This window comes from Pongo abelii, chromosome 2, assembly GCF_028885655.2.
Source record: "Pongo abelii isolate AG06213 chromosome 2, NHGRI_mPonAbe1-v2.0_pri, whole genome shotgun sequence".
Lineage (NCBI taxonomy): Eukaryota > Metazoa > Chordata > Mammalia > Primates > Hominidae > Pongo > Pongo abelii.
In genome coordinates, this window is record NC_085928.1 from 14388550 (window position 1) to 14413932 (window position 25383).

The 25383-nt window shown below is 47.8% G+C and overlaps 1 protein-coding gene and 1 long non-coding RNA gene across 17 annotated transcripts in view; one reads left to right on the forward strand and one right to left on the reverse strand.

The window, feature by feature from the left end:
* MYLK (myosin light chain kinase) overlaps positions 1-25383 on the forward strand; it is a 280320-nt gene that overhangs the window by 226541 nt on the left and 28396 nt on the right. For all 12 annotated transcript variants that reach the window (XM_054551385.2, XM_024245412.3, XM_054551384.2 and 9 more), the window contains 5 exons: positions 1533-1686; positions 8349-8651; positions 16812-16844; positions 16942-17035; positions 18603-18806. In XM_054551385.2, the coding sequence (XP_054407360.2) occupies positions 1533-1686; positions 8349-8651; positions 16812-16844; positions 16942-17035; positions 18603-18806 (788 nt within the window). The remainder of the gene's footprint in view (positions 1-1532; positions 1687-8348; positions 8652-16811; positions 16845-16941; positions 17036-18602; positions 18807-25383) is intronic.
* Positions 1-25383, reverse strand: part of LOC112132771 (uncharacterized) — a 96861-nt gene that overhangs the window by 16758 nt on the left and 54720 nt on the right. For 2 of the 5 annotated variants that reach the window (XR_008523559.2, XR_008523558.2), the window contains 2 exons: positions 15882-21532; positions 1685-6910 (listed from right to left, as the gene is read on the reverse strand). The exons of 1 other annotated variant lie outside the window; for it this stretch is intronic. This is a non-coding gene — a long non-coding RNA (uncharacterized LOC112132771). Of the gene's footprint in view, positions 1-1684; positions 6911-8540; positions 21533-25383 lie in introns of those variants that run through there. 2 more of the 5 variants (XR_008523560.2, XR_010139131.1) reach the window with 2 other exon arrangements.

Consider the following 25383-nt stretch of genomic DNA (forward strand, 5'->3'; position numbering starts at 1 on the left):
ATGCTGAAGAGACAAAAGCAAATGTGAGTATTTGGATAGAATTGTATGACAAATAGAATTGTGTCTAACTGACCCAGAAATCTAGCTACAATTTATCATAATGGTTCCTATGGAAAAATGTTTGAATTTCCAGACAACCATCTTTGAAAGGACTTGGGGAGCCCAGCAGCTCCACCAATCCATGGTGGTAGTGTGTGCCCGTATGCATGATCAGCAGAGACCCTGGAATGGTGGGTTGGCACAGGAGTGGGAAGTTGTGAAGATTTATTCTGAGCCCTCTGTTGCTCTGTTTTAAAATCACTCAAATTCTCCTAGCCCCAGAGATGAACACTTAGTACTAACAGGGAGGAAAGTAGGGTTGGTCTCAAAAGGTGGAAATGAGAAGTTCGCCTTTAGCATCCCAGAGCATGTTTGCCCTGAGCGACATCTGGACTACTGTTGTCTGAAATAAGATGGAGTCTCATCACTTTTCAGAGACATTTAGCCAAGTCCCAGCTCTGTCCTTCAGAACTTTCTGCCATGATGAAAGTGTTATCTCTGTGCTATCCAATATGGCAGCCACCAGCCATATATATGGGGCTATTGAGCACTTGAAATGTGGCCAGTGCAACTGAGGAACTGAATATTTAATTTTAATTAATTAAAAATTGTTATAGCAGCTTTGTTAAGATATAATTCATATACCATAAAATTAACCCTCTTGAAGTGTACACTTCAGTGGTTTTCAGTAGATTCACAAGGTTGTGCAAGCATCACCATTATCTAATTCTAGAATACTTTCATCATCCCAGTAAGAAACCCCAGACCCATTAGCAGACATTCCTCTCCTTCCCCCAGGCCCTGACAACCACTCACCTACTCTCAGTATTTATGGATTTGCATATTCTGGACATTTCGTATCAATGGAATCATACAGTATGTCATTCTCTCTGTGTAGCTTTGTCTTTTTTTTACTTAGCATACTCTTTTCTGGGCTCATTCTTATTGTAGCATGAATCAGTACTTCATTCCTTTAAATGAATTAATAAATATTCCATTGTCAGGATAGACCATATTTTGTTTATTTGTTCATCAGTTGATGGACATCTGGGTTGTTTCCACTTAACTAATTAAAATTTAAATAGCCACATGTGACTAGAGGCTACAGCATTGGACAGCACAGAAGAGGTTAGAACCCACTGGAGTGGACCTTATGAATGACTTTGCTGAGATGTGTTCTCCTATCATCCCATTCCAGAGAGGTAGAGGGAGACCAGGATATTTCTGGGAGCAGTGAGTGCTCAGCTAGTTCATCCATCCTGCCCCTGCTCCACACCCTCCCTGCCCACCCCAGACCTGGCACCCTCAGGGAAGCTGGACTCTGGATGCAGGAGAAAAGGGGCCTCAGGGGGAAGCACAGAGTCCAGACCAGACCGAGCCCCCCACAGCTTGTCCAGCTGCATCCTCAGGAAGTAGGGAATGGGGAGGAGCCCCCTTCCTTTCCTGGCCCAAGGGCCCAAGGCTCCAGCACCTGCTCTATCCTCCGCCCCTAGATCCAGGAAAGCGAGCACATGAAGGTGGAGAGCAGCGAGAATGGCAGCAAGCTCACCATCCTGGCCGCGCGCCAGGAGCACTGCGGCTGCTACACACTGCTGGTGGAGAACAAGCTGGGCAGCAGGCAGGCCCAGGTCAACCTCACTGTCGTGGGTGAGTCTGGTGGCTGGGCGGCATGGAGCTTGGGGCAAGGGGAAGGCAGGGAGGCCCCAGGCAAGATACGTGGGCCTCAGGACTTCATCACCCATTATCTCTCACCAGTCCTGTGCCTGATTTATAAGGCACCACAGAAAGAAGATCACAGCAACCCACAGACTCCCTGCTAGACCCTGCTGACCTCCAGGCTCAGCAGAGGGGCCAAGGCTGGGCAGAAATCCTTTTCCCTGTCTCTATCAACACCTCTCTGTGATAGCTGTTCCTGGAGTTCCCCACCCTCAAGCCTTGGCATCTAGCTTATTTGAGAAATAAGGGACATGAGGCATAAACTTGGTCAACTTCTTGGCCCCCACGCCACAGGTGTCTGTATCTGTCCCCATCCTGACTCCACCCTCCAGGCTCTGGGGATGGCCCACCTTGGTTCCGCCGAAGGCTGCTCCCTTCTCCTGTGCTCTGGACCCCAGGTCCTTGGGGGCTCCACCATCCCTACTTCTCTCTTCAACTTCTTCCTCTCTCCTGGCTCCTTCTAGCAGCCCATAAGTGTCGCCATCTTAGCCAGATGCACAGGCATTAATAACTCCTGCAATGTTCTGTCTCACTCTAGCCACCCTACCTTCTGTCTCTCACAGGAGTGAGTCTCTACTGCACTTCTGCTTCTTCATCCCCCAGCACCCTCCAGCTTCCTATGGCCTCACCCCCACTCCCCATTCGTCTGCAGGGACTGTTCTTCTGAGGTCACCATGACCTCCCAATCCTGACTCCACTGGCTTTTCCTTATCACCTCCTTCATCCCAGGATTGAGTGGGGTCCGTCTCCAGACCGATTCTCAAGTTCACTTTTCCTCTCCTCCCTTACCACTGTCTTCGTGCCCTGGTCAGCTCTCTCCTGGAGCATCAAGAGAGTTTTCTAACCAATCTCCTGCTGTTGTCATGTTCTGCTCCAGTTGTTCCCCGTGTGGCAGGCACTTGGGACAGCAGAAGAATGAGCAGGCAGAGGAGCAGACAGAGAGAGAGAGTAGACTCTATGCCTCGTGCATTTGTGGGCCTTCATATGTTGTGCATGTGAAAGCCTTTGACCTGGCATTTATTGATATGTGCACAAGACCCTAGCGGGTTTTCCATTTGTCCTTGGCTTTCAAGTTTATAGGATACATTTGTGAAAATTAGAAAAAGGGGCCTTGCTGGGCAGAGTGAAAAGGGTACAGCACCCCCAGCCTCACCTCAGAGCTCATGACCTGGCCTTGGGGAGGACAGGTTGGCCCAGATGCCCCCACTAGGCCCCTTTTATGCAGTGCACAAAACTCTCAGCTGTGTGTGCTGATCCCAGCCTTAACTTCCTAGCCTTTCCTGTGTGTTCCTGGTGCACACACACGTGGGCACACAGAACAAAAGGATCTGTTGGTAACAGGGCTTGTGTGGCTATGGTGGTTAGAAGGCTTCCCCTAGAATCTCTCTTATGGAAGTATCTAGACATGAAGTTAGAAGTTGGAGACATTGACTCTTAAGGTCTCTTGTAGCTCTGACATTCTATGATTCCCCAACTCTATTCTCTGACATTCTGATTCCTCGACTCTATTCTCTAACATTCTACAGTTCCTCAACTCTGCTCTCTGGTCGTCTGTGATTCCTTGACTTTGTTCTCTGACATTCTGTGATTCCTTTGATTCCTTACTTAGTTCTCAAGCAGTTTTTCTCCCCTATGTTCATCTCGTACCCTCACCTTAGGACTAGGATGGACAGGACGGATGTTTCCAGCCTTACACAGGAGAAACTGAGGCCTAATCTGAACAAAGTAACATAGTGCATCAGGGGATACATGGGAACTAGTTCTAAACTTTCAAACACTTGTCCTCCAGTGCCACTCATGGGAGTGTGAAGTAGGTACAGAATGTCCCAAAAGGTAAAGGAACACTCTGGCTGCAAAATTCATCTTGAGGGGGACATGCAAGCCTTTTGGGGAGCTGTCCACATGCCAGGGAGTCGTTGATGTCTGTGCCTCCATTTTTCTCATGCTGAGCCTTAGGAAGCCCTGTAGCACTTCCCTCCAGCCCCTAAGCAGTTGGGGAAGAAGAAGTCCTCGTCCAACCAGGTGAATAGGGAAGACATGAGGATAAAGGTCAAAGTAATACAGAGCTGGGAAGACAAATTAGGTGGCCATTGAGCTGCGCCCATGCCAGCTACCAGAACAGACCACAGGTTCCACATCCTGGCCCGACTCCCCGGACAGGAAGTACTGCAAAGCCCCCTGGAAGATTGTCCCTGGACACAGGGGACCCGGGAGAGGGAATTCACAGAGGACTGAGCTCCAGCATCCACTCCCCACCCCCAGTTGTCCATATTTCTCTTTACCTTCTCTCTTGCTCTGTTCCTCTCCCTGGCCTTGTTTCTTCACCCCGTGTTCTGTTTCAGCCATTTCTCAGTGTCTGTCACCCTGTCCCGTGTCCCCTCTTTTCTGTTTGTCTTCCTTCCTCTGACCCCCGTTCTTTTGTTTCTTTCAGTTAGAAGTTTCAGATCGGGGAAGACTGGTGTACAAAGGGGTCAGAGAATGGGTTTTTCATTTCTAAAGGAGAAGAACAACCCTTTTCTCGCTCTGTCTCTTTTTGGTGACTCCAGGTGTTTATTTGAATAATTTCCTCCCAAGGAGTCAGGAACCTGTGGAGGCTTGGTGCTAGTGATCCACTTTACTGGTACATTTAGGTCTGTTCTGAAGCACTGATTGGCTCTGTACTCCCGTCCTATCAGCAAGCATCACTTTAAACTTTTCTTTGATGTTCTTTCTCATCTGCTCCTCCTTAAGCAACTTTGGGGTCAGCTTCTTTGAACTGCTTTTCTGTACTCAGCCGTCCCTCCCCCCAGCCCCCACGATGCCCAGCTCCTGCGCGGTGCCATGCACTCCCCTCCTCCGATCACCACTGCACGGGCTGCAGTTCTGGCCTTTTATGGTTTAGTTTCTTATTCTCTGCGGCCAGTGCTGACAGGGCCATTGGCGTGGCTGTCTGCCAGCTGGCAGGAGCAGCATGTTAAATGCCGTCCTGGGAGGGGAATGGAATGGAGGGGAACCGAGGCTTTCTGTCTGCCTCCCCCTCAAAGAGCTAAGAATAGAATTGCTCAATAAAATAGGACTCACACTGATGGATACAGCAAAGCCACATTCATTCAGAGCCCATGCACTTAGAATTAGTTCAAAGTAAACCTGGATGAAGCTCAGATTTACCTGTGCATCTCCAGGGACATCTCTGTATTCTCTGATCAGGGTTTATTAAGCAGATGTAAAATGTACATGAGGTAAAACAGGAATCACTTGGTCTGCTCCAGACAGTTTTCATGCATTTACAGACCAGCTAAATAAGGCCAGTTTAATACAACTCCTTCTTGTTAGCAGCAAACTTCTCTTATTGTATATTCTTTAAAGGGCCACTTTCTTTTCAGATCATCTCTGACTCCTATTTTTCAAACAAAAATAAAAACTAGCCTTTCCCTCTGTTAGCTTAAATGAGTGATATTTAGCTATTTTGGAGACTTATTATTGTTATATTTTAAAAGGCAGCCCAGGAATTTGCAATGCTCAGAGCCTCTTCCTGCACATGTGCCCCTGGTCTTGGCCTGTGGGGAATGAGGGAGGGGACAGTGAGCAGCACACCCAGATGGATTCCTTAAGGTCACTCACCCAGCACGAGAAAAGCAGGTCTCTTTTCATATCTTTACAGGAGAAAAACAAAGTAGAGAGAACCCCAAATACCCAATAATCCCCAAATACTAACTGAGTTTGGAGCTTGCATGATTTCCCATCTTAATGCTCAGCTCAGGCTTAAGCAAGATGCCTTCTTGAGCTCATTCTGCCTGATAGCCTGGAAAGTCTTGAGCCCTGGAGCGAGGGTCCAGAGGCTTTTTGGAATCTCCTTTTGGCTCTGCCACTGACTACTGGGTTTTCTTGATAAGAAAAATGCCATAGCTGCTGAGGACCCATTTCCCAAGGGCTAGGATTATCCAGGTAGATGACCTTTGGGGGCCCTTCCAGCAGCTGCTGAAGTCCCAGGGAAGGGACATCCAGGTGGGGCTAGGCATAGCCACTGGTCATCTTCAAATAAGTGAGCACCAAGAGACCTCGAGGGCAGTTACTCTAGTGGGAAGCTGTAGGACAGGATCCTCCGTTTTCCTGGGAATTAGAACATTTGCTGAGGAGAAAATCCTGGAGCTGGTGCCATTGGAGACTCTTGTCTTAGACTCAGCTGAGTTTCCTATTCTGTTAGTCAAGCCTCCAGGGAGCCCTGGGAGAATTCAGAGGAAATGTGGAGTCTCCTTTGCCCAGAGACGCTCAGGGTCTCCCTCCCAGTCTGAGTGTGTCGCCGTGGAGGACAGGCTCACAGGAGCTCCCTGTTCTAAGGACGTCTGTTCTTTTCTGAAGGTTTTCATCCCTTTACTAGTTCAGCCACTGCATGGGGCTTGTAGCTTAGAAAGAACAGAAAGCATTAGGTGCAGCCCACAGCTCTAAAGGCAGGTGGAGGGGTGTGAGGCCTCCAATCTCCTAGGACTTCTGACTTGGGTCTTTTCTGAACTCCTTAATTTGGTAGCAAATTCCTTAAAAGTGTTGGAGTTTTACTTGGAATTAAAGTCCCTCTCCCCAAATTTTGCATCTTCTCTTGTGTGACAAGTCTTACATATCACATATGTCATGTATAGGTTCTCATTTTCAGCCAAGAGACATCTGTAACAGGGTAGGGTACAAATGGCACCTCTTCTGCAACACCTATTTCTCAGTTTTATTTTCTTGACCAAAGCAGAAGGAAGATCAGTTGGCAGAGTGCATTCATTTATAAGCCCACAGGACTCCAACCGTGGCCAATCACATGGTTTCCAGGCAGCCTTCTCTGGGAGGAGTAGTGGGTCTGTCTTCCATCCCTCTTCAGGTTTTTTTACTTCCTTAGCTGGGTCTTGAGAGGACTTGAACCACTTGTCTTTAAGAGAGTTTAGAGTAATAAACATCTTAGCCAAAACCAGAAATGTTTCAAAAAAGGCCAATATATCTCTCAGAACAAACAGTTTTTCTAAGAGAACATATTAAACAGCCAGCGAAAGTGGTTCCATCACAGGAGGCCTCTGGCATGACTGCCAGCACTGGGAAGTGGCTCTGTCACAATCCCAGAATCATTCCCAGGGCTTTGGTTATTGGGGTAGACAGTTTCTGGGCAGTGCATTCTGGGCTGGAATGTGGATCAGCAGGGCTGGGAGAGGGGACAAGAATGAATATGAGTATGAGTATATATACTCATATACACATGTATATACATGCAGATTTTTCTTCTCTATATACACAGGGTCATTTGCGGGAATTGCCTTTGGCCTTCCTGCCTTGCTGGGGGTGGGAGAGTAGCCGTCAAGTACTTTATCTATCTATGTTTGCTTACTTGATGCTTGCAAAAACCCTAAGAGGTAGGAACATATTAGCACCATTCTCTGAATGAGAAAGTCAGGCAAACAAACCAGTTTCAAATTTGCTGGGGCTGACATAGCTTAAAAGCATGGTTTCAATTGCTAGTTTGTGAGGCTTCATGAACTCAAACAGCATTGAGGGAGATGAAGGGTTAATGAACACAGATATCTGTAACTAACCAACCATCTGCAAAAACTAAATCTGAAAAATAGGAGAGTTTTGCTCAGATAAGCAACTAATAAAATCAGCAAAACTCAAGAGCCTCATTAAAGTATTGGCTACCATGATTTGACTTGAAGTTGGCAGTACTGCTAGTTCTGAGGCCAGGTCATCTGAATGAGAAGGCAGCCAGCCAAAAGGGCCACTTCTTATTTGTGTCCTCAGCTCATTTTCTGTCCATTAGTCAGGGATGGCTGTGATTTGCTATTGCGGTTTGCTGTTGAAATTATTTATATCTCAACAGCCCTCTAAGAATAAAAGAGGTAGGGTAGGAGTAATTTTTAAGTATATAAAGTTAGAAATAAACTCCTACAATAATCTTGATAGTAATGACTAGTCAAACCAGCCACTCTTCTAAGAATTTCTTACAACCACTTGTGATACAAGTGCTGTTGTTATTCACAATTTACAGATGAGGAAACTGAGGCACAGGGCAATTAACAGCTACTGTGTGGGGACAGATCTGTGTTCAAACTTGAATCTGTCTGACTTCAGAGCACAAACACTGCACTATACCGCCCCTTGGTGGGGCAGGCATTTCTCAAGACCCAGAGAAAGTAGAGGCAGACCCCTAGTTATGTCACAGGTCATTGGCCAAGGGCCTGAAGGACAGACACACACACTCATGTTGAACTCTCTCTCTCAAAACATGTTTTCGATGGGAAATAGTCCACGCCTTCTGGGCAGCTTCCTAGATCTGTTTACTCTGACAAATATGTTTATGACTTGGGCAAAGTACAGGAAATCATGACTTGCATGTAGACTGGAAAACTAGCAAAAAAAAGGGGGGGGCCTTTTTTGGAGCAAATAGTTATACATGGGGCTTTCCGTACAGGTGGGTTTGTACATAGCTCTAACTGTGATGTGCGGATGAGGGAAAGAGACGCAGGACCAGGGACTTCGGAGTGGGTTCTCTAGGCTGCCTTCCCCCCATGACACAGGTAATTCAAAAACTTCCTTTGCCTGCAATTCTGGAAAGTGTGGGTGATGCTGTGCTTCTCTATCCCCAGATAAGCCAGACCCCCCAGCTGGCACACCTTGTGCCTCTGACATTCGGAGCTCCTCACTGACCCTGTCCTGGTACGGCTCCTCATATGATGGGGGCAGCGCTGTACAGTCCTACAGCATCGAGATCTGGGACTCAGCCAACAAGATGTGGAAGGAACTAGCCACATGCCGCAGCACCTCTTTCAACGTCCAGGACCTGCTGCCTGACCACGAATATAAGTTCCGTGTACGTGCAATCAATGTGTATGGAACCAGTGAGCCAAGCCAGGAGTCTGAACTCACAACGGTAGGAGAGAAACCTGAAGGTAGGCTGCCATCACTTCATCAGTGGCTTGAAATAAATGTGCATGACTGACCTTGTGTATGTAAAGACTGTACTGAAAGGGGTGAAAAGGAACTGAGGAAACATTAATGATGACTGGCAGGGTCTTTTGGGGTCTTGGTTTCCAAGACAGTGATGTTGAGCCATTCTTCAAAAAAGGTATTAATACTTAGGACATTTCAAAAAACATTGAACCAGCAATTTTGGCATGCTGCCACCGGGGGTGATGGTGTGTTACTCAGGAGCATAGGAGTTCAAGCAGGCCTCATGTTCTTCTTCCACCCTCCACCCCTTCTCTCCTCCTCTTGTATCCATATTTGAGTGTCTACTTGGTGTCAGGTTCTTGGAACACAAAGATAAGACATGGAGCTTAAAATCTAGAGGAACAGAGGTGTGTATGGCTAACTATAATGAGAAGGGATGCATGCTATTATAGCTGGGTAAAAAAAGAACCAAGGGGACATAACAGAATGCATGGAGCATTTTTCCATGGAGACCAAGGAAGGCTTTCTGGAGAAGGTGACACTTAGTCTGAGTCTTGGAAAAAGGGATAGGATTCTAAAAGGCAGGGAAGATACGGAAAGGCACTCTACAAGAGGAAACAGCATGAGCAAAGGTTACAAAGCCATGGCAGTGTGTGGCATTTTCAGATGCTCGTGTGTGGCCAAGGCATATGTTGTGTGAGACAGAACAGGAGGAAGTAAGACTAAAAGGGCATTTTAGGTAAAGTGAAATTCATCAAAGATTCTCAGGCAGGGGATCAAGATGATTAGATCTGGTTTTTAGAGAACTAGGGAAAGAGCAAAGCTTTGCTATTCACAGTGCAGTTGTGGACCAGCAGCCTTGGCATCCTGGGAGCTTCTTAGCAAGCAGACTCCCTCAGGCCCTTCTGGGCCTTGACTGAAAATGATCCACTGCTTGGGGGTTCAGACGCACACGAACATTTGAGAAGCACTGGAGTGGCAGATGGGTCAGAGGAGATGAGACTGCAGTCAGCCATACCAGATGGGCCTGTGGGATGACAGCCCAAGGGAGGGATGGAAAGGGCATGAACTTCAAGCCTCAGGAGGTAGAATTGACCATACTTGATGACTTTTTGCATAGAGAGTTGAGGAAGAGAACTGGAAGATTCTGAGATGACTTACAGTTCCTGGCTGGGGTAACTGAAAACAAATTCAAGAGCCAGCTAGAGGTTTATTGTTATAATTCACCGTGGCTAACATGTATTGAGCACTTACTCTAAGCTTACGATGTGTTAATCACTTTATATGCATCATTTCATCCAATCCCAATAGCCCAATGAAGCAGATACTGTTATTACCCTCATTTTACAGATAGGAGAAATGAGATTTAGAGGGGAGAAGCTACTTGCCCAAAGTCACAGAGCTTGTCATTGGTGAGCTGATGCTTGAGCTCAGAGCTGTCTGGCCTGAAGCTTGTGCTCCTTTGGTTAGACTGAGGGAAGAGGTCAGGCTGTCTTCCAGGTTCCTGACTTGAGTGACTTGGAGGTTACGTAACAGGGAGTCTGGGAGGAGAGGGGAGCTGTGGTTTCAGCCCTGCTGAGTTGAGGCATCTAAGGGCTAGCCAAGGGAAGGTATCCTAAGACTGTTGGGTCTAGAGCCCAGGAGAAAGGTTTAAGCTAGTGTTGCAGGCTTGGAAGTCTTCACTATTTAATTAATAATTGAAACCATGGGCATTGATAAGGTTACAGAGAGTGTGGTAGAGAAAGTCAATACCAACACCATAAAGAAGGAACTTGCAGTACCAGCAGAAAGGACTGAGAGGGGAGAGAACCAAGGGGAGGCTGGAGTCTCAAAGAAACGGGGGAGGGAGAAGGTGCAAAGAGGGCTTCATAAACTGCATCCAATGCTAAATAAAAATGAAGGAGATGAGGACTCAGACGGTCTTTGGATTTAGTCCTTTGGTTTGTAGTGATCTTTGTGATCAAAGTCTGTAGAGTTTCCACTGAGTGAAAAGATGGTTGCCCTGGTTAAAGGGATAAATGGAAGAAAGAGAGGCCAGAAGCATGGAATATTATTTCAAGAAGTTTTACGTGAAGAACAGGAAAAGGACATTGTAAATTTAGGATAAGAGGCCGGGCGTGGTGGCTCACACCTGTAATCCCAGCACTTTGGGAGGCTGAGGCGGGTGGATCGCGTGAGCTCAGGAGTTCAAGAGTATCCTGGGCAACACGGCAAAACCCCATCTCTACTAAAAGTACAAAAAATTAGCTGGGCATGGTGGCATGCGCCTGTGGTCCCAGCTACTCAGGAGGTTGAGGCAGGAGGATCACTTGAACCCAGGAGGCAGAAGTTGTAGTGAGCCAAGATTGCGCCACTGAACTCCAGCCTGGGTGACACAGTGAGACTCCGTCTCAAAAAAAAAAATGAATTAAAGAATATAGAATAAGAAAAGGTTGGGGTTAAGAGAAGGTGGAGGGACATCAAGGGAAGATTGCTCTTGGAAACAGGAGAATGTAGAGTTGTGAGGCAGATGGTAGAAGACTCAAGTATCAAAGGAGACTGAGCGCCACATGCAGAGTGTCACTTGAAAACCAAAACTGATCACTAGGTGAGAATGTATTTGACTCCTTGTAATTACAAGGAATTAGAAATCAAGTGAGGCAAATAGTGAACCTGAGCAAAGCTCAGAAAGCGAGAAAGCAAGCAGGCCTGGCATCACCAGGGAGCTAGAGCCATTGTGAGTGTGGAAACTGTCATCTGATTCAATGACCCTGTTTAGTTTTGAAAAAAATTTGAAAATTAGGTACAAAACAGGTATTAAAACTTTACTTTCAATTAAACAAGGGCTCCAGAAAGAAAGAAAGTTAGGGTACCAATGGAAAACATACCAACTTTACAATTTTATGCTAGCAGCTGTGTGTCAGGCGGCCTTTACCCGTTGAGCCATGTCAATATGCGTAGAGCAGGTCTCCTTGAGAGATATGGTGCAAGTCACGGAGGCGTGATGCCTGCTCCTGGGACAGCTTTCACAGGGAACCCAACCACTAGCCACTCCCAAATGTCTGTCGGGGGACACCGAGTAACAAAACTGCCATCGCTGTCTTCTTACACACACACACACACACACACAACGTTCCTCTGAAATGAGCAGAGTGGGGGCTGCATAGAGTGTGGGTCCCAGGGGGCAATCAAGTTCCAGTCTGTGTTGTTAGGATGTTACTTGGAAAAGTGACAGGAAAAGGAATAAGATTGCAGTGTGAAGATGTTCATTGGCTGGAAAGGAAATCGTCCAGGTCTCTGCTATGGTGTAAAGAAGGAGAGACTGGAGAATCCCTGACTAACCCCAGGCAACAGGACCAGAGGCCACGGGAGCTGCAAGATGTGGCCCCCAGGGGTCTAGGACAGCTGCTGCCAGGGCTGTGGGGAGACTCTGCTGGGAGGAAGAGCTGGGACTGCCTCTCTGGGGCAAGTGGCCTCTCCTTTGTTCCCTGCCATCAGCCCGCTGAACCCTCTGTGGACCTTCAGACTCCCCTTCCCTGCTTCCATCCCTCCCAGCTGGGAATAGACAAAGGGCAATGTTGAAATCACTTGAAATCCAGAGGAGGGGTCCAGTCCACCCAGGGCTTCCAGACAGGAAGCTACTCCCCAGCTGAGGCTGGCTGGATTACCAAGGGGGAGGAGGAAGAGGGCAGAACAGTTGGCAAGTGTTAGGCCTCAGGGCAGAGGACTCTGGTTGAGGGGATTCCAGGCAAAAGTCCTCCGCGGTCTGCTCAGATGCTTGTTAGTTATAAAGCTTCATAGGCCATCCCTCTGCTGAAGAGGGAAATGGCTCTCAGGGAAGTGGCGTGTGTGTTCAGACACGTGTGTGTGTGTGTTGGCAGAGAGGTGGGATCAAGTGAGAGGTCATTGTAGGTCATTTCTGTGGAGCAGTTGGGGTGGGATCATATTAAAAAGGCAGTGCTTATTAACCCACACTCCATGAAGCCCAGCTAATGTTGGCTCTGACCTTCACCACTACGACCACAGCCACTGCCACTCCGGCCTCTCGCTCTTCTACTTCATTCTCATGCCTCATTTCCATCCCTGTTTGTACCCTAGCCCTCATCCCACATCCATTCACCATGTGTTCTGTGCCCCTCCTGTGTTCTAGGCACTGCCATGGGCACTGGGGATACAGTGGGGGACAAAGCATGGGTTCCCCATGGAGCTCCAGTGGCTTCTCTATGCCAGAGCCACTCCTAAGACTAGGGTCCCTGAACTAACAATGCACTCCCAAACCCAAGTGCACAGAGCCAGAACCCTACCACAGCCCTGCTCCCTCCCAGCCCAGCCAGGTCTTGAACTGTACTCCTCCTCGAATCCTGATGTCACTCAAATCCACTCCATCCCTGCTCCTAACCCTAATTTGTTCTAGTCTGTATAATTGTTAGCAAAACAGCTACTGTGACTGAGGCTTCTTGCAATCCCCAGGACAGTTCGAGATATAAAGCCTGTACCGCTCCCATCCCAGGCTGCAGCTACACCCTGGCCTCAGAGGCCGTCTCCGGGGCTGGGGTGCCCTCTAGTGTTCTCTGGGTGTGCAACAGTCCTTGGCTGCAGGAAGGGACAATACTCTGTCCAGGGGACTGACTGGACTTGTGCCATGTGAGGGTCCCGAGCACTCAGCTGATCCTCTTCCAAACACTGCAGGGTAACAAGACTCTCATCTGTTTGCAGAAATATCTCAGAACCATCTTCCAAATAGCCTTCCACTTAGCTCATGGATCTCAATGCTCATTCTGAACAGATTTTTCTTTTTAAGTTCAGTGGAAGACCCTTCCCTAGTGGAAAGATGGAAACCAGTTCACCTTTCTCAACAACCCTTTATGCACCAAGAGCTCTACTAATTGAACCGTGGTCTTTCCTCTACTTCTCTCTCACTCCTCCCGTTGTGGTCAAATAGAAGAGAAGCAGGACAAGAACGGAAAAGCAGAAGGGGATGGAGCAGCCTGGAATCTTTCTCTTTTTTAAAGAGATAGGGTCTCACTCTGTTGCACAGGCTGGACTTGAACTCCTAGACTCAAGCATTCCTCCCGCCTCAGCCTCCCGAATAGCTGGGACTGCAGGCACTTGCCACTGCTCCCGGCTTAGTCCGGACTCTTGATCCGAGTTTCCTACAGCATAAAGGAACACAGTGCACTAGAAAGAGGGGCTGGAATTCCTTGAGAATGATCTAGGTCCTTCCCCCAGAGCATTAGCAGGAGAATCAGATCTGCCGCAGACCTCTGGGGTGAGAGGTGAAGGTGAGGCGTGGATGTGGGCTCATGAGTGAGGCCAGAGGCTAGCCCTGTGGTTGTCTACCTGGACTCACAGTGACAGGCAGGCAGAGGCCAGCTCTAGGACTGGATGCCCCCTTCAAGGCACGCAGGGAAAGCCCTCTGCTGCCAGGCCATTGGCAAGACTGCTCCTCCTGACACCATGCCAGGAAAGCTGCCCTCTCCTTTCCCTCTCACTCTGCTGCTCAGAATACACTGGTCTCCATGCCATGCCGGGAAAATGTGGCACAGGAACAAGAAATAAAGGATGACTCAACTGGTGAACCACTATATCAGGCAGCAGCACCACAGGTCAAGACAGGGGCCTCCCTGACAGTAAATAGGATGATTCTGTGTCAAAGACCTAGTCCAGTGACTGGTCCACCTGGTGTCCCATCACTCATTGACTCCAATATTTTTGCTTCTCTTAAAACCCTGTTTATAATATCATCACTGAACTAACCTAAATGTCTGTTGAACATACTTATTATTCTAGTGGTACTTCTCATGTGTGAGTTCCATATCCCTCCAGCCTTCCTCCTACGTGAGGTAGAACACTAAATGGTTCCCCCAAGGTGCAATAGTCATGAGTTGATGAAAAGTCCGAAACCCTCATCTCACCCTTGGCGATTGTGTGATTCTCTTTAAAGTCATGTCCTCTTTAGACTTCTTTCCCAACCTCAGAGGCCTCATCTTTTCTGATTAAGACGTAGCCCCTCCCTTCAGTGGCCTTGCATGCCACCTCCAGCTCCATCGTGGCTTTTGGACTGCCGACAGCCAGAGCTCCGGGGCAGGCGCCCAGGGCGCTCTCAACAGCTACCCAGTACTCACCCCTGTTGGGGGCCCATGTACACTTTGCCCTGTGACGGCATCTGACAGCCCGAGCAGTAGATTGAGGAGCTGCTCTTTCTGTCTTGGGTTTTAACTCTGTACTTTAGGGCTCACCACCCTAAAAGGTAGAATGATCAGATTCTCCTGAACACTAACTCCATTCCTGGCTTCTAGTTGCATTGCTCTCAGGTCATCCTTTCCACCTGTGAATTGGACAATGCCACTTTTAACTCTCCAACATGTGAATTTAGGAATATTGACCAGTTAGGCCCACATCCCGACAGTAACTGTGAAACCCACCTCTGATACTTCAGCTAGACTCTACTGGGTGTCCCTGTCTATCTCATCCTTTTTTATTTTTCCATGGCAGCTTCCTTTCTATGATAAAATATACTTTCCAATCCCATTCATGTTTAGTTTTAGTTTTTTTTTTTTTAAACTAAGCTTTGTCAGCAGCATTTTAAGAACTCTAAACACACACTCACATTCACACTCACACCGATACACCCACACTTACACTCATATGCCCACCTCTCTCTCTCTCTCACACACACACACACACACACTCACACTTTAAAAATCTGCCGGGCGCGGTGGCTCACGCCTGTAATCCCAGCACTTTGGGAGGCCGAGGCAGGAGGAGATCGAGACCATCCTGGCTAACACGGTGAAACCCCGTCTCTACTAAAAATATAAAAAATTAGCCAGGCACGGTGGCAGGCGCCTGTAGTCCCAGCTACTCGGGAGGCTGAGGCAGGAGAATGGCATGAACCCGGGAGGCAGAGCTTGCAGTGAGCCAAGATCACGCCACTGCACTCCAGCCTGGGTGAAAGAGCAAGACTCCATCTCAAAAAAAAAAATCCTTTTCCTCTCTCTATGCTCCTGTCTTTGTTTTGCTTCCTCGGGAAACCTCCCATTCATTGTCCAGCTGTCAGCCAGGATGCAGCCCAGACGATGGCTGAGGAACACACAGCACACAATGAAGCGTGGCATCCAGAGCTAGCCAGGGCCAGAGACATCAGGTGCAACCCTTCCTCTTACAGACGGAGAAACCAAGGCCCAGGAAGGGAAAGGCAATCAGCCAAGGTCAGGAAGCCAGAGTGGCTCGATTATCAACAAACAAACCTGTATCAAGGCAAAGGAAGGCCTGGAGCTCTGAAGTGGGTGTGCTGTGCTGGATGCCCCCCTGTTCCGGGGAACCCCTCCTGTTCCCCAGACCCTGTTCACTCCTGACACAGCCATGGGAGCAGCTGGCATGATTGTGTCCCTCCCTGCCCTGCCTCACAAATACCTGTTGGTTTCATTTGTGTGACGTCACTCACCCCTTCATTGTATTCCATCATTTCCTGTAAGACACAACTCAAAGGCTATTTCTTCTAAGAATAATTGCTCTCACTTACAATTGCCCCATTTTGTGTCACCCTCCTCTGTTGTGTATTCACTTTGAACCATGGTGATATGTGCGTGATTATGGTACACTTTGTAAATTGTTACTTCAAGTATATATGTTTTTGCCTCTTGAACTAAATTATAAGCTACAAGAAAGGACAGACCATGCCTTCTGTGTAGTATGTTTTGAATGCCCACAATAACTGGCATTCAAGATGCTTGGTCCAGTGCTGGGATGCCATCAACAACGTTCAACGAATGGCTACATGGATTTGACACTAGAAGCAATTATAAGTTGCTGACTTTTGAGCCAGGGCAGAAAGAGACTGTCACAGTTGTGTGTAGGTTCTGAAGGTCAGGAAGGGTTGGATGAGATGTGGAGAAGGGTATATCTGGGGACCATGAGGCTAGAGAGGATGGGACAGAGGGGAGACCTGGTGGAGAAGTGGAGCTGAGTGGAGGGAGGAGGCTGGCACCTGCCAGTCTGCACCAGGCCCTATTTGCTATGTGGACTGACCAGCCCCAGGGGATGCCCAGAGCTCTGGGCCTGGTAGTCATCTGCCTGGGGAGGCTGAGGCCTGGCAGGGCCCCCAGCACATCTTGCTCTCAGTGGGCCTTCAGTACTAATCACCTGTGTCCTCTCTGTCCTTCCTTGTGCCCCCCCAGAGCCGAAGGATGAAGTGGAGGTGTCAGACGATGGTGAGTGCAGCCCCCGTCCTCGGGTCAGGCTCTTGGGGTGGAGGGGGCTGAGTGGGGGCATCTGAGACTCGCACCAACCCTGACCTGTGCCCCACAGATGAGAAGGAGCCCGAGGTTGATTACCGGACAGTGACAATCAATACTGAACAAAAAGTATCTGACTTCTACGACATTGAAGAGAGATTAGGATCGTAAGTGGGGTGGGAAGTTGCCTCTGGGCTCCCAGGGTGAGGGTGGTGCGGGTCTCACAGTTAGATTCAGTGCCTCAGCTTCCTGTTGCTCCCTGGGCCCTGCCTCCTCCCCAGACTGAGAGTCCTGCAGGATCCAAAGGACTGACCCACGAAAGCATCACTCACTCACCCAGGACTCTCTGCAGAGTTGCCCATGTGGTCCTGCACCGTCCCAGCTCTACAAAGGCTGTGGGCAAGTCTTTCTTTTTCTGTGCCTCTGTTCAGAGCCCAGGACCAAAATGAGACACAGGGAGGGGAACACTCACTGGGGCCTGTCAGGGGAGGGCAGGGGGTGCAGGGAGCAGAACATTAGGGAGAAGAGCTAATGCATGCTGAGCTTAATACCTAGGTGGTGGGGTGTTAGGTGCAGCAAACCACCATGGCACACGTTTACCTACGTAACAAACATACATATCCTGCATGTGTACCCTGGAACTTAAAAAAATAAAATAAAATACTTTTTAAAATAAAATAAAATGAGAGGACTGGATCAGATTATCTTTGGTATCCCTTCCATTTGATCCACAGAAGTCAGTGGAGCCTGATCAGTGCTCACTGTAAAGCAATGCCTGCGTTAGTGCTCCATTAAATGCGCAGCAGTCATCAAGCTCCCTCATGAACTTGGCTCGCACTGCTTACTCTGGCTTCTCCCTGGGGCATGGAGGATAGAGTGGGCTCAGACCCCAACCCTGAGCCAAGCTGTTCATCTGCCCTTAGCCCTGTCCCTGGAGGAATAGAAGAGGTGGGAGAGAAATGAGTGGGACTCCACTTGTATTTCCAGTGGTTTCTGGGAAATGAAGGAGTGATGCAAACTGGGTAACAGTGTCAGAAAGGAGTCGGTGCCATCACAGAGGAGCCCCACTCTCCCCTCTCTCAGCAGTGGGAAGCAGGACCCTGCCTGGGCCATCACCAGGGGATCAGTGGTAGGGGGAGTGGAAGGAAGGAAGGCAACTGCTCAGTAATTCTCTGCATTTGGGAAGGGCTGAATTCACCCATCTTCATGGGTTCCACTACAGGGAGGGGAAGAGATGCTGTCAGCCAAGGTTGACAGTAGGTTTGTCAACATTAGAAATGTGCTTCAAAGGCCAGGTGTGGTGGCTCACGCTTGTAATCTCAGCACTTTGGGAGGCCAAGGTGGGAGGATTGCTTGAGGCCAGGAGTTCTAGACCAGCCTGGGCAACATGGCGAGACCCCATTTCTACAAAAAAAAAAAAAAAAAAATGTTTAAAGATAAGAAAAAACAAATGTGCCTCATTGCTCTAGAGCAGGAGTCTGGGCCTTTCATAAAGGCTGATATCTTAGATTTTAAGGGCGATATGCCTTTGTCACAACTACTTAGCTCTGCCACTGTAGCACAAAAGCTGCCATAGACAACACGCAAACAGCCAGGCAGGGCTGTGCTCCAATAACACCTTACTTATAAAAGGAGGTGGGCCAGATTTGTCCCGTGGGCCATAATTTGCCAACCCCAAGTTCGTGGAAAGCTTGGCTAAATGTGGCTTTTTTCTCCTCCCCTTTTCATTTGCAGTGGGAAATTTGGACAGGTCTTTCGACTTGTAGAAAAACAAACTCGAAAAGTCTGGGCAGGGAAGTTCTTCAAAGCATATTCAGCAAAAGAGAAAGAGAATATCCGGCAGGAGATCAGCATCATGAACTGCCTCCACCACCCCAAGCTGGTCCAGTGTGTGGATGCCTTCGAAGAAAAGGCCAACATCGTCATGGTCCTGGAGATGTGAGTGGCTCACTGCCAGCAGCCTGGGCACCACAGGGAGCCCCCAAATGTGTCTCCCCTACTGCCCTACCCCAGCCACCTCTGCCCCAAGATGGAAAGCACTGCAGACAGGAGTGTGATATGTAAGATGCTCACCAGTCATACAGCCAGGACTGACCAAACAGAACCGAAGGTCTGTGCACAGTGCTGGCCCTGAGCCTCTGAGCACCAGCCCAGCTGCAGCCCTGTGCTTATTTCCAAAACAAACCAGTAGATCTTTGAGGACCCTGGCACTTTTCTCACTCTCATCTCCCCATGAAAGGGCCAAAGCTATCCCTAGGCTCCTTGGTTTCATTCGGGGCATTCACACCTGAAGGTGGTTTAGGGGAGGGACAGGGCAGCTTCCTGACTTCCCTGTGAAAGATAAGGGGGCCCCTAGCTGGGGGCTCGAAATCCAGGATGGAAGCCTCGCTCTGGTCCTCAGTCCCCTCCTGTGTCTCCACGTGCCCCTGGTCTACTCTTGTTTGTACTCTCTGGACGTCTCATTCACTAAAGAGTGATGCTTTCCCTATGGGGTTGTACAAAGGCAGGGGGACTATCAGATGACCTCCAGCCAAGCCTTTCCCAGAATCCATTGTTTCTTCTGCACCTGAATCCTCTACCTCCCTCACCTCTGAGCTGTTGGTGCATGTGTGTACACACGCACACACACATGCACACACACACACAGTCAAGCATGCACACTGGCATCAGCAAACCAGGCATCCCCCACAGCATCTGCATTCTTAACAGTTTCCTTTTTTATCTGAATTTGTAGAATATATGCTACAATCACCTCAAAAAATGTTAGGAAATACACAGTGAAAAGTCTAATTTCCACCATTATTCCTGTCTATCCTTTCCTAAACACCACGACCATCACCAACACAAATGGACAGATTTATTGGCTTTTATCTCTATCCTTCCAAAGCTTCTTTATGAAAATATAAGTGTATACACACACACACACACACACACATATTCTTATTTTCTTGCCTTTTAACACAAAAAGTAACTTCTTATACTCACTATCATATACTTTGCTTTTTTAGTTTGGTTTGTTTGTTGATGTTGTTGTTGTTTGAGACAGAGTCTCACTCTGTCGCCAAGGCTGGAGGGCAGTCGTGCCATCTCAGCTTATTGCAACCTCCGCCTCCCAGGTTCAAGCGATCCTCCCACCTCACCACAGGCTCACACCACCTTGCCCAGCTAATTTTTGTATTTTTGTACAGATGGGATTTCACCATGTTGCCCAGGCTGGTCTCGAACTCCTGGGCTCAAGCGATCCATCTGCCTCAGCCTCCCAAAGTGCTGGGATTACAGGCGTGAGCCACCGCACCCAACCTACTTTGCTTTTTCAGCAAATTGGTATGGGAGTTAGTCCCATCTCACTACCTAGTGAGCTTCCTCATTCTCACAGCTCTATGGGGTTTTGTTGTATAGAAAATCACAATTTATTTAAGCAGCCTTCTTTTGATAAGAGATTGAGTGGTTTCCAGCCTTTTGCTTTTACAAACAAGCATCGTTTGTAACCTTGTACACACATCTTTTCACTCATGCCTGTGAATATCTATAGGATAAACTCCCAGAAGTGAGGGAGAGCTGGATTAAAGGGTATGCACATTTGAAATCTTTAGAGATATTGTGAAATTGCTTTCAACATCCTTGAAATGCTCATCCTGAACTTCGGGGGTCTCTGTCCTTGGTGAGGGCTCTATCAGCATCTTGAAATTCTTTCCCAGGAAAGTCGAGGCCAGTAAGACATCCCCAAGCTGTATATATGAGTGGAATATTAGTCTTTTCTCTCCCCTCATGTCATTAACATTCTGGCACACAAGCATTTCCTTTCCATATGTGTTCCTTAGGAAAGGCAATAGTAGTTACGAGTGTAGGCTTGAGTCGGATGAACCTTACTTCAAATCCCAGCTCTGCTTCTAACTTGTTATTTGACCTTGAGTAAGTTATTCTATTGTACCAATCCTTAGTTTTATTATCCATAAATGTAGATACGACGCCCACCTCATGAACGCTGTGGGATTCAATGCAATAATGCATATAGGGCACAGTGCTCTATAATGGGGAGTTATTGCTAGTAGTATGATACATTGACTTCTTTTGTATCCTGTATTTTTTTCCACTTAAAAGGACTTTTTGAGCATTTAACTTCCAACAAGGTGTTGTGGAACAAATCCTCCCTAGTATTCAGGAAGCCTGGCTTCAGTTTCTGCTACTATTGAGTCATGATTTTGCAACTGTCAAATCCTACCAGCACGAAGAAGTACTTGGATTAGAACAGTCAATCTCAAGATGCCCCTTTTGGTTATAAGATTCTACTATGTCATGGAACCATAAAAGATGCGGTGAAGAATTTCCATTCGTATCTTACAATCTACATTCAGCCCCAAATTCAAATGTTCCTCCCCATTTTCAGGAAATACGTAGCCCACGTCTGTGGCCTCATTCTTTATACCCTCACAATAGCCCCGTGGGCTGCATCTTTTCACATTTATTCCAGAACAGGTTGCTTAGTCCAGGCAGTTGTGGGCATGGGAGGACATGTGAAGAAATGTCTCATCTTTAGAAGTTAAACCTTGAGCAAGTTCTTGAGAGGGTGCAGGGAGGGCAGGAGTCACAGGGCCTGGGGAAGGCCAGGCAGCAGCACCAGTGGGCAGAATACCATACTTAGCTTGGAATTGGGAGTTGGCAAGCTGGATGGAAAAAGCAAAGAGAAAATGTAAGAAAGCTTCAGCTGGTCTGGCTTTCATCCCTCCACCCCATGCCTCCCCTGTGGACAGCAGCAGGTCTTCCATGCCCAGACACCAGAAGATTTGCCTGCGCTTGGGACCTTGGTCAGGTCGCCAAGAGTAGGAACTTGGTAAGAACTAAGGGAACAGGTTCATATTCCATCTATACATACTTTCCTAGCCATCCTTTCCGGCTTAAACACTCTGAGATTTGACCACTGAGAAGGGAAAGGATGATTTTCACCAGTGCAGTGTGCTAACCTTGTTGGATGGAGAAACTGAGATTAAAAGAAGGATGATGCCTGGCGATAGAAAAAAGAAGGATGATGCCTGGCAATGGAAATATATTCCAGGGTCCCAGCCTTAAGTTCAGTTGCCTCAGGTCTAGTGGGAAATAGTAATGAATGTGTCTTCAGCCTTTCTGACTTCTGATTACTGGATGAGCCCCCACCATATAGCAGTTGGTCTGACACAGCGGTTCCTTCAGGCCCCTGGCCTACTTGGGCTTGTCCTTTTGGAAGTGCTTTGGACATTCCAGGTGGTGGTGGGACCCTGAGCATTGAAGATAATGTGAAGTTTAAGCTGTGTCATCCATGGCTCATCTCATGTTTGTGCTACTATTAGCAAAATTTATCAAAGAATGTTCCAGCTGGCTGCCATAGGGCAAGGAGCAGAGGGTCTCAAGTCCCCTGATAGCACCATTCCTTCTTGCTTCCTATGAGGGCTAGCCAAGGTCTAGGGTTTGGGGGATGAATCTGATTCCTTAAGATAGGGATCACTTATTTATTTAGTCATTCACTCACTCACCATTAATTTATTAAGTCTAATCTTGGCCCTTGGCATTATCCCATTTCTGTGGGTGGCAGTTTCTCTCTATCAAACCAATATTTTCCACCCATAGCATTGAGTATTTTGAAGAGAAACCCACAGAACCATTAATCCTGCCTGTTTAACCCCTTCCATCTTAGAAAGTTGAACCATAGGAACAGTTTTCAAAATATAATAAGTATGTCTGAATAGGATTGAACCTATTTGAATTTATATTGAATGGGTTTCCTCCAGAAATGCAGCAGGAATTATCTCCATGGCTCAGATTCCCACCACTCGTTGCCTCAGACGTTCCCAAGGGCATTGAAAACAATGGTTGCTTGCTTTTTCAGAATACTTAAAATTTAAATGTAAACATTTTGGAGCACCTTGTCTGTCCCAGATATAGTCGGAGGCAAATAAGGGTCTAGAGATGAGCTTGCCACCTGTCATGTGTTCAGAACTTCAAGGCAAAGCCAACTTGATACAGAAAGTGCAGAGACGAGGCCATGGACATAAGGCCATGGAAAGTGCAGAGACAAGGCTGTGGACATAAGGCCATGGATGCCCAGTGAGGGAAGGATCATTCCATGTGAAGAAATGGGGAGTGACGTTTTCGGAGTGCGTGATTTCAAGCTGGCCTCCCAGGAGTGGTAGTTGAGTAAGCCAGTATTTCTCAAATTTGTCTGATCATGAGGATGACCTGGAGTAATTATTACAAGTATAGATCCTCAGATCTCTCCCAAGACTTTCTAAATCAGAATCTCCAGAGGAAGAGCTTGGGAATTTGTATTTTTAATAAGAGCCCCAAGTGATACTTTACATAGAAAATTGATCATTAATATTGAGCATTGACTGTGTGCCAGACACTTCCAAGCACTTTACCTGTGTTGACTCATTTAGTCTTTGGAGCCACCCTTTGAGGTGAGGCTGTTTTTCATCTGCATCTTACAGATGAGGAAAATGAAGCACAGAGATGTTAAGAACTGGCTGAGACCTAAGAATACAGATGAGAGTTTGACTTGGTAGAGAGCAATAGAAATGGAGGGCATAAGGACAAGAGCGCCACCTGCTGGCCATTTGGGGACCTTCTTCTCAGATGGGTTTTAAAGTGTGAGTTCTAGCTCCCTCCAGCTGTCACTGTCACAGACTGACCTTCTCCAGTTCAGCCCTTCCAGGAGTGTGTGTGTCACGTGGCAGAGGCTGTGGTATGCTGGGCCCCACAGTGCATCCCTGTCTGTCTCCTGCAGGGGTCAGTGACAAGATCCACCTAGCCCACCACTGCTTATCAAACGATAAGTAATAAGTGTTGAGCACCTTCTGTGTATTAGGCATGATACTTTACAAAGCCTCTTACATTCCTAAAAACTCTATGAGGCAGGGATAGATAAGGAAACTGGGACTCAGAAAGGTTAAGCAACTTGCCCAATGTCACACAGCTCATAAAAGGCAGCAGCAGGATTCAAACTCAGCTCCTTTCCTCTTCGTGAGGACTCTCTGTAGGAGAGGAAATAACCTTGCAAGAGGACAGGTCCAGAACCCACCCGGCCTTGTTCAACTGGTGGACCTACAGGCCACTGCAGAAACATGAGCTTATGACTAGGTGACAGAGAGAGACCCTGTCTCTACAAAACATTAAAAAAATTAGCCAGGTGCGGCGGCACATACCTGTAGTCCTAGCTACTTGGGACGCTGAGGCAAGAGTATCGCTTGAGCCCAGGAGTTCAAATTTATGTTGAACTATGATCACAGAACTGCACTCAAGCCTGGATGACAGAGCAAGACCCTGTCTCAAAAGCGAAAGAAAGGAAAGGAAGGAGGAGGGGAGGGGAGGGGAGAAGGAGGGAAGGAGGGAGGCAAGGGAGGGAAGGGAGGGAGGGAGGGAGGGAGGGAGGCAGACAGGATGGAAGGCAGGATGGAAGGAAGGAAGGAAGGAAGGAAGATAGGTAGGTTGGTTGGTTATAGGCCAGGCATGATGGCTTATGCCTGTAATCCCAGCACTTTGGGAGGCTGAGGTGGGATAATCGCTGGAGACCAGGAGTTCCAGACCAGCTTGGGCTCCCCTCCCCTCCTCCTTCCTTTCCTTTCTTTCGCTTTTGAGACAGGGTCTTGCTCTGTCACCCAGGCTTGTGTGATCATAGCTCAACATAACTTTGAACTCCTTGTCTCTACCAAAAAAAAAAAAAAAAATTGAAAAAGAAAAACAGAAAAGCAAGCTTACTGATATCTGGGTGCTGCATAAGTTACCAGAGAGATGCTTTAAACTTGCTAAGCAGAGACCAAGAAAGGTGGGTCAGAGGGCTAGGACAGGGGAACAGAGAGGACTCGTGCAACTCAGCTGGCGGGGCCATGCATTTGCACTGAAGGGCAATATGCTGATGGCTGAGACCCCGGGGGCAGTCCCTAGCAGAGCATGCATGCCTGTGGCTGCAGAAGCAAAGTTCACTAGAAATAGCCAGGATCCAAAGCCTATCCAGGTAGAAAGGATTACACAGCTGGGGTAAGGAAGGGGTCCAAGGGAGACCAGTTAATTATGACTCCAGGGAGTAAACGAATACTATAGGCCTGGCCAGAGTAAGCAAATCTGCCACAGCTGTAGGTATAATGAGTTAAAGCCAACTAATTTTGGAAAATTTGCTGAGGCTCATTATTGAAGATTGAAGATATTTTTCCATTCCTGGCTATGCAGAACAAATGCTTGTGGGAACTGTGAGTATTTTGAACTTGAGTTCCCTGTGACTAAAAGACACGGCTAGGGTACAAGAATGTTCCCTTAGGCATGTGTGGTCATTTGAGGGAAAGAGACTGTTTAGAGGGCACTGTTTTTGCTAAGAAGATCATGTCTGGATCTCTGTGTTCACACCCACCTCTGAAACTGCCTAGTGTAGATGCTTCCCTGAGTCCCCAGCAGCTTAGAGGGTGCAGGGCAGGGTTCCCTGACGGGAAACCAGGAGGCCCTGACCCTTCTCCCATGTTGGAGGGTGGGGATTCAGGAATTGCCCATCACC